This window comes from Lithobates pipiens, unplaced genomic scaffold (assembly GCF_037356315.1).
Source record: "Lithobates pipiens isolate NorthernLeopardFrog02 unplaced genomic scaffold, aLitPip1_a1.2 Scaffold_16, whole genome shotgun sequence".
Taxonomy (NCBI): domain Eukaryota; kingdom Metazoa; phylum Chordata; class Amphibia; order Anura; family Ranidae; genus Lithobates; species Lithobates pipiens.
In genome coordinates this window covers 640,716,112-640,725,737 of record NW_027507748.1, presented here as the reverse complement: position 1 = coordinate 640,725,737, position 9,626 = coordinate 640,716,112, and the positions used below count along the sequence as shown (strand labels likewise).

Genomic DNA, 9,626 nt, shown 5'->3' with positions numbered 1-9,626 from the left:
GTTGTAACCCAGGTCTTAGCAGATGGAGGGGTCTCCTTGTTGGTGATTCTTACCTACTAAAAACAAGAAAAGCCGCCTAGAGGAAGATCTACTATCATACTGGAAATGCCTATATATCTGTGTACCAGGTTCTTCTGGGCCAGTTCAGTGCATGGAAGGCAGGCTGGATCAAATAGGTATGTCATCTTCAAGCACTGGGCAAAATAAAATAAAAAAGGCTGTATTAATAAGGCTGTTATTCGTCTGAGGAATAGTCACAGATGCAGAAAATTCTGCTTGTTGCCTACCTGAAATAGAGCTGGAATTGGATGAAGAGACCAGTGTAAGAGCCACTTTCTGTTCCGATTTAAGGAACACATCATTACTCTAAGGTTGAGTATTTTGCAGGCCTTCAACACATGTTCACCTGTGGTTTTGTACTGGTTCCCTTTCGCCTGGTCACTGCCATGGCCACATGTAAGGGTAATCCCCTATGCAACTCAGGTGTTGACCTTCCTGTGGTGAAAGGGCAGGCGGAAACACTTGAGGACCTTATGAGGTAAAATGTGCAACCTGTAGTGCGATGTCACATTTTGTCATCCACCTAAGACTGAGCTAAGTGGTGGATTTTAAGAGCCCAATTTGAAACTCAAATATTGCCATAGATGACCCCATCTTACCGGTCCACTATGCTGGACCATTTTTAAGCCAGGCTTTGCCCATCTCAGACAGACTCCTGAAGGGGTCCATAGAGGATGGACCACAGCCCTGGACCTGTACAGCACCTTGCTGCTGGCGACACACTGTAGTATGTGCCAAGGTGAGCACCCACACAAGATCCGATGCCCAAAGCAATATTACAGGCCACAGGCTTGTAGTTAGCATGGACTCTGGGAATAGCCCCCAATGTTTATTGAGTTTGCAGATTCTATTTGTGGTATAAGAAGGCAGGGAGAAGTTGGATTGAAGATATCGAAGATAAAATAAGGACATAAAAATGGTTAAGCCAACAGTCATTTTCACCATGAAGGAGAAAAGGTCCTTAACAGACAAAAATTGAGGACTCCCAAAGTGGTGTAGGGTTATAGGTGGGATACCCAGAGGGCATGTTTTTGAAAGCTTTACCAGTGCCCAATCACCTGAAGGTACAAGACTATTATTCAGAGTTCGCAAATACTTTGCCTGTGTCCTGCATTGTTCAATTAAAATGTTTTGTTTTTTTTTTATAAATCAATAAATGTGCCTTTAAAACACCTGAATTTGGCTTTTTCCTCTTGTAATCTGCTGCTCCAACAAGGACAGGGAAATGAGGTGTAGCTTAACTGCAGTAAAAGCACAGTCTGACACTTGAGTGGATGCATAGAAATATAAATCCTTTGGCAGATAAAATAGCTCAAATATATGTACTGCAATGGCTATTAAACCTGTGCGACTATTTCCACTTTGAAAGTTTGCTATATTGCACATTGTTACGATTGTAAGTCATGGGGACCTAAAGTACAGTATATTTTTAGGTGTTGTTTTCTGAATTTAGATCGTAAAGATGCTAAAGTTTGCTTTGGGTTTCATAGGACAATGAAAAACACACAGAAAACGCATCAGTTTGCTAAATCTAGTCAAATGTTCCCAGGAAAAAAAAAAACACAAATCAAACACCTTACACAAAGTAATAGTATATAGTATTTGATAGCAGCTTTTTATTGGTTACAAAACCTAAGCCCATATACAAAATTAGGAACACATTTTGATGCCTCTTTTGAAAGAACATTTTAGTCTATTTAAAACAGTTAAAAAAAAAAAAAAAAGAAACAAAATGCATTTCAAACACTGTTCTGAAAAAAAAAAAAAAAAAGAAGTGCAGCAAAAGTCTTTGTTTTTGTAACTATCAGATGATGCAATCCTACCAAAACTTCATAAGGTCACAGAGGAGAGCTAAACCAAAAACACAGAACACAGAGTTACCTACACACACTAGCCAGAAGCCATTCTGTGAACTGAGCTTATAATCACAAGCCTGTAGCCTACCAATCCACTAGATGCTAGGTTGGCTGTACAGCCCTAAAAAGGTGCTCTGCATCAGTGGCATCACTATGGGGGTGCAGATTACATCTGGGTAACAAAATTCCAGAGGGGAGACACTCTGGGCTGGATTGCCTCTGCCACCAACACAACAGAGTGGAGAGCAGGAGGCAGAACACTTCTGCGCACAAAGCAGCAGACACAGCGGTGCTGAAAAGAGGGTGGGAGCTGCTGACATTAACTTTCCATGTTAACCAGCAGGTAACTGGTTGGTAGGGTGGTCCTAGCAGCCAATCACCAGCTTAGTATGAAAACAGCCCTCTATTCAGCACTGCTGCAGCTACCGCTCTGCCTGCCCAAGTAAAGTGGGAAGGGGCAGAGCCGTGGAGGTTGTGTAATGTGCAGGGGGCTATGTAATGTAAAGCGATGCCAGAGGTGCAGGGGGCTTTGTAATGTAAAGCGATGCCAGAGGTGCAGGGGGCTTTGTAATGTAAAGGGAGCCAGAGGTGCAGGGGGCTTTGTAATGTAAAGGGAGCCAGAGGTGCAGGGGGCTTTGTAATGTAAAGGGGAGCCAGAGGTAAGGGCTGTGTAATGTACAGGGGGCCTGAGGTGAAGGTGGCTGTGTAATGTAAAGGGGTGACATATATGCAGGGGGCTTCGCAATGTAAAAGGAGCCAGAGGTGCAGGGGGCTGTGTAATGTACAGGGGGCCCTGAGGTGAATGTGGCTGTGTAACGTAAAGGGGTGCCAGAAGAGCAGGGGGGCTGTGTAATATAAAGGAGCAAGAGGTGCGTAGGGTGTGTAATGTAAAGGGGGTCAAAGATGCATGGGGCTGTGCAGGGCTTCACAAATTTGCTTGGAATCTAGGAGCCAGCTAAAAAAGTTAGAAGCCAGGTTGGTAATGGCAATCCGGACCTGTCCCTGGCCTGACATGGAGACGAGTGAGGGGAAGATAAGCCCCCCCCCCCCCCCCCCCCCCAAGTCATTGCCCATAGCTCTTAGAGGGACATTTTTATTTATTTTTTTTCACATTTTTTAAATTGCATCATATTTAAGAGGACCCGTCATGCTTTTTTCTATTACAAGGGATTTTTACATTCCTTGTAATAGGAATAAAAAGTGACAAATTTCTTTTTTTAAAAGAACCGTCAAAAAATAAAAAGTTAAAATAAGAAAATTTTTTTTTTTTTAAATGTGGTGTTCAAACCACACGTGAGGTATCGCTGCATTCGTTAGAGCGAGAGCAATAATTCTAGCCCTAGACCTCCTCTGTAACCCAAAACATGCAACCTGTAGAATTTTTTAAACGTCGCCTATGGAGATTTTAAAGGGTAAATGTTTGTCGCCATTCCATGAGCGGACGCATTTTTGAAGCGTGACAAGTTGGGTATCAATTTACTTGGCGTAACATTTTTCACAATATAAAAAAAATTGGGCTAACTTTACTGTTGTCTTATTTTTTTTAATTAAATACATCATTTTTCCCCAAAAATGCGCTTGTAAGTCCGCTGCACAAATACGGTGTGACAGACAGTATTGCAACTACCACCATTTTATTCTCTAGGTTGTTAGAACTCCTAAACATTATATATATTTTTGATTCTAAGTAAAGGTGAGGAGATGGGCGGGCAGTGAAAGCTCCATTAGCATTGCTGGCTGTCATACCAACAGCCACCACTAGATGGCGCCAGATTACAGAAGGAAACATAGGACCGCAGAAGGCCTTAAAGCGACGGCCTCAATTACCAGCCGGCGGCGGTGCGGCCCGATGCGATCACGCCCCCTGGAGACAGGATACCCCCCCCCCGCTGTGCTGCCCCAGGCGCCAGGTCGCTAATTCTAGTCGCAAATGCGACCTGGCTCCCGGGGTTTGTCGAGCCCTGGGGTTGTGAAATGTAAAGGGGTGCCAGAGGTTCATGGGGCTCTGTAATGTAAAAGGGGCACCAGGGGTGCATGGGGCTGTGTAATGTAAAAGGGGTCAGAGGCACAGGGGCTTTGTAATGTGAAGGGGTGCCAGAGCTGCAGGGGGCGGTGATGTGAAGTCCCGTAAGCTGCATCTTGGGTGCACTTTCAGAAAAAGGTGGAAAAAAAAATGATTGGGGTGACACCATGTTTTACTGCACCAAGTGAAACCGACCCTAGTGACGCCACTGCTCTGTACAAGAAGAGTTCTTTAACCAACATCTTCCTCTGCTCCACTCCAGTCTCAATTAGTCTCTTCCATATAACACATTAAGTAGGGTCAGAAGCTTGTGCCCCTGCCACACACCATAGTTCATCCTCTAATCCTAATGTAGCCATATGACACAGCAGAGACATAAGGATCGTAGAATGGAGCCATTGCACTTGGAGGGCTCAGGCATCTGACAATCCTGAAGTGTTGAATGCTGAAGACACAGGAGGCTAAAATACAGTGAAGTAGGAGACATGGGCCACCATACAGGTGGGTATAAGAACTCTTCTGCAGGGCATCTTCTATTAGGATTTTACGCTACCGTAACAGTAACAAACTGATTAACAAAAAAAAAAATGGCTGCTTGTGTTTGCAGTAGGTGACTGGGCCCTCTAAAGTATTGAGGTATTGGTTAGAAGCTTTGAGATGTGGAGGAATGCTCTCCCAAAAACCTTTCCTGGAGTTTTTTTCTCTCTACCACCCTAAAAAAAAAAAATTAAACAGTGGACCAATGCAGCTTATTTGTAACAAAATCTGAGAAAATTTAGGGAAACCTATCAATTTTTCAAGAAAAACAATAAATTGGAAATCATAAAGTGACCGTATCAAGTTCTGCTATAAACTGTCTACGCTACGTAAAACACCACATAATTTAGCCTATTATTGTGTGGATGGGATGCAGTTATGATATGAAGCCAGCTCTAAAACTCTTGGGATTGGGGGGAAAAAAAAAAAAGAAAAAAAAAAGGCACAATGAATTTCAACTCTTTCTTTTTATGTGCACAAGAGAGTTGAAAATGTTTTGAGCCACCTTAAAGAGAAATTGAATCTAAAATTTATAAAACCTATAAATAATCAGAGGCCAGACTGCTATATTAAAACAGATTCTCTAGCAAGTAAAAATCTTGCAGTTTAAACATACGCTTGTATCCTCCTGGGGATACAAGACAAACCCCACCCCCCTCTTTAAAGTGGCTCCACCTTGGCAGAGATATATATTATATATATATATTGTAATGAATGCACACCCACTGTGTTCATAGGTGAAAGCATTTAAAGGCCAAATCACCAAAGAACAAACTTCAGTATTGTTTAAATTCTAGTAAGCCACAAATGCCGGCTTGCCTATATCCCAGAGCCTCCTTGGTGGCCTTCAGGCCTTCCTCAATGAATTGGCTACGTTATTAGTCCTCTATGGATATGAAGAAGCCATTACGAACTCTATGGGTTTGATTTACTAAAGGCAAATAGACTGTGCACTTTGCAAAGTACAGTTGCTCCAGAGCTTAGTAAAGGAGGTAAAGCTTCACTTTGCAAAGAGTACCCAATCACGTGCAATATAAAAAACAAAACAAAAAAAAAACAAATTTTTGCTTGCACAAGATTGGATGATGGAGCTTCTGATCATTTACCAAGCCCTGGAGCAACTGCACAGTCTATTTGCCTTTAGTAAATCTACTCCAATAGGTAGTACCCACCAACCTCTCCCAGGTAAAGATATGAATGGCGCCAAAAAGCTCAGTGGAGAAGACCTTATGGTTAGAGTATCCATAAGATATAAGCAGTCGCCAAGTGCCATAACACACTAGCATTTACCAAACACTGAAGATTTCCATTTTGGGTAGACCAAGCCTTTAAAGAAAAGTGGATCCACAAATTTTGGATGGCATCTTTCATTATCACAGTAAACACGACCCAAGTCTGCTAACTAAAAGTTTTTCAATTTAAAATATCCCTTCACATCAAATCATTGGGAATCTGTTAACACAATAAAATGTGTACCAGTATCCCTGTTGTAAAATGTTCCTAGTCACTCAGGCAATTGAGCTCCCACCACAAAAAAAAAAAAAAAAATACACAATATAAAGGTAAAATGCACATTGGAAACTGGGGCTTCTGAAAGCAAAAAAAAGCTAATCAAATATAAACACCATGTTGTCTTATCAGGGTCTGCTTACCACCAGTTGGGCAGACCTGCTAAAACAAATGTAAATTAAAATATAGCTTCTTAAGCTTGTCAGAAAACACAGGGTTATTGATAACAGCACTGTACAGCCAAATGAAGAATGCTAGCGCCCCACGCTAATAGCATTACTGCCTAATGGCCAGAGATGCAATGCTGCCCCTTTTGTACAGGTATATGCATTAATGAGCCCTATTTCATGATTTATAACACACCTGCTTTTAGCAAAATAAAGCTTTCGGGGAGCTTGTAGAACAGCTGCATACAAGGTTGTGGCTTGCCAAGAAGACCAGGTTCCCACTAACCTGTAGGTGCGACTTCAACTTCCTCTTATGTTGCCAACCATGTACTAGAAAGCACTTATTACAAAGTAGAGATTAAGACTAATTACAGTAAACAAGAAAAGCTCCACAGTCTGACCCCAAGTCAAAAATCACCATTATTCACCTAACTTAACATGCCATCTCTACTGAAAAGCAAGGTTTCTCCCTCTACCTCCCACAAAGTATTTCAGGAGATCTTGTTGGAGAAAAATCTTCCCTAGACTTTTAGGGATGGTCGCTTTCATCTTCAGATCAGGTGTTCAAGGGCAGCTTCTAAGGAGAAAATTAATTCCCATGCACAGCTTTTGGTTACTTCAAAAACAGCAGGAGAAACCAGTTGAAGTGGTCAAATAGGGCATGATGTTCAATAAAAAATAAAAAAAAGGAGCTTTGCTTTTAGATCCATTCCATATTCCAATCATGACTTGGGAAATACTAGAGAGACTTAACAGTTTTCTCTTACATTTTTTTTTTGTTTTCAATAATTCACCCAAGATAATTTTTTTTATTCAGTTTCAAACAAAATCTTTTGGCTTGCATGATTATTTTTTTTTCCAATAAATTTATAGTTCCTCAAAATATGAAAATGTCTATGGAGAAGATGGAGGCTCAGAGGAGACTGTACCCTTTGCAGAGTCTTCCACAATGTATGCATTATAGCAAAGTCTTGATATACAGTGCACCAGGTTCAAGAAAAGCTACTTTTCCACAGGAAGCGGATATGCCATCACTATGAAATCTTAACAACAGAAAAAGAAATGTTGGATGTTGTGGCAGTCAGCACACAGTGCCAAATGGAAAAGGTAAAAAAACACAGCTGGGACTGTTAGGGTTTCAAAGAAAACCGAGCTCATGCATATGCAATTACAGTCCTTGTGAGTGTGACGTTTGGCAACTGCAAGTGACAGATACATGGTTTTGCTTTAGAAGCATCAAAATGAAGAGGCGTGTGTATCTCGAAGCTTTTAAGGTTTCTTCAATTAGTGGACATCTGGTGGTACTACTTGTCGTGGGATAGAGAAAAGCTGCACTGCAACACACTTAGAAGTTAAAGTCTTTAGTCTGAAGGTTGGCCGATGGCTCAAAGTTGTAGGTACCTCCCTGGGTGGCTTCAGGAATGAGGCTTTGATCTTCATCAATCTGTGAAGGTGAAAAGAAAAACACATTAAATAACCTTGCACAATACTGGCTATTGTTGATTAAAGATGTGTAAAGGATGATCAATCCCTGACGATAGGTAAAGATGAGATCTAAGAGGTCTAAGGCTGGCTATACATTATACAAGTTTTCTTTAGATTTATCAAAACCATAAAATATGGAGGTCAAACCTAAACACTTTCAATATGTATGCAGACAGGCCCTAGCACTAGATAATTAAAAGGTAATGCTAAAAGGAAATTGAATAAGAAAATTCTATAATGTATGGACAGCCTAAAACTTTCAAGAGGAAGACAGGGATCTCTATCACATATACTACACACACATTGTATTATAATAAAATTGTGTATATATATATACACACACACATATATATATATATATATATATATATATATATATATATATATATATATATATATATATATATATATATATATATATATATATATATATATATATATATACACACACACACACATATACATATATATACACACACACACACACACACACATCTATAAAGACACAGGCTTTTAGTTCTGTCAAGGAAAAAAAAAGAACCTACGCAGAGTTCTCTTACCACCTCATCAGACCTAAAGACCAGAGGTATCTAATGCTATAACAATTAGGCCTCTTGCACACTGCAGCTTGAAAAAGCTCTGTACAGCTTATTTTTTTTTACTGAGCTAAAATACAGCCCATTAATTGTAATGTGCCTATGCACATTGTCATTGCGAGAACAAGCTTCTGCGCATGCGCTGAAATGTGCACTAACCCATAAGCGCAAAAAAACAAAACAAAACAAAAAAAAAGGCTAAAAAAGTGGATGCTCAAACAAGAGTATCGTGTGCAAGATGCCTTACTGAAAAATCAACAAGAAAAAAAAACAAACATGAATGAAAAAAAATGACTTTGTTGAGGTAAGCAGAAGACAAAGGGCACCAGTTAAAGTGGAGGTTGTAGAATTAAAAACAGTTCAGAGGACACTAATAAAAAGCATAGAGGACATCAGGTATTACAGAAAGCTTAAAGTAGAACTATAGGCAAAACACTTTTTTCCCCATTTTGGCTAGAGAAGAATCTACCTCCCATTTTACAGATTTCCCTTCACTTCCTGTTCCATAGCCAAACAGGAAGTTAGAGTAAATCCCAGCAAAGGGAGTCCCTTGGGGACCCCCCAAACTAGTGTTCCCATTGAAAAAGTTCCCCTCTATTACTTTTCTGGGGACAAACCCAAAATTTGGGGGTTTACGTTCACATTCAATGATAAACAGGTCAGAGGGTGAATCACCCTAATGGGGGCACAGACATCAATAAAAACTGACAGGAGTACTATTCCCTTCCCACTATCCAAAAAAAAAAAAAATTCAGCGTTTAGTTATACATGTAGTTGAATGTATTCATCCACAAGTAAAAGGAGACTTGCAGAGTGGAACAATAAACTGGTATGAATACATAAAACTGGCCATTCGTTTAGTGTAAAGTTGTACACTGCAAGACAAGCGCATTCTTTGCGACTGGGAAAGAGGGTTTTAACCCGCACATACAGAAAAGGTTCTTATTGTGAAGGCTATAAAACAGGTGGAAGGGCTGGATGTGTTCCTGAAGGCCCAAAACAAAGACTACAAAATATTTTTGTAAAACATTGATCTAGGGAGCTTGCCCACTTGTCTCTGGGCATAACCATTCTCTAGTCCATATAAAATGGATTTTGTGTGGTGCCCCTGTTGGAAAAATGTCTTCTCACTTCCCCACCTCCCATCTTGACAAGGAGGAAGAGGAAGCTCTACAAAATAAACAGACGATCAAAAAACACCTTCTAATGTATCACTTCCCCATCCACCCATCAAAAGTTTTAGCTGGAGTTGGGTTTTCAACCCCCACTGCCTGTCAAGGACACAGATTTAAAATTCAAGGCAAAAAGTTAACATTCTAACATGTCTGTGAAATTGTAAAACTTGCCAGAAACAAGCAAAATAGTTAATAATTCAAGCAGAACTGTGATGACA

At 40.4% G+C, this 9,626-nt stretch overlaps 1 protein-coding gene across 2 annotated transcripts in view; it reads right to left on the bottom strand.

Annotated features, from left to right (window-relative positions):
• Positions 1-1,649: 1,649 nt before the first annotated feature.
• The window catches only part of KPNA3 (karyopherin subunit alpha 3), an 84,943-nt gene continuing 76,966 nt past the window's right edge, over positions 1,650-9,626 (bottom strand). For both annotated transcript variants that reach the window (XM_077484284.1, XM_077484285.1), the window contains exon 17: positions 1,650-7,596. In XM_077484284.1, coding sequence (XP_077340410.1) covers positions 7,498-7,596 — 99 coding nt within the window. In that variant the 3' untranslated portion in view covers positions 1,650-7,497. The remainder of the gene's footprint in view (positions 7,597-9,626) is intronic.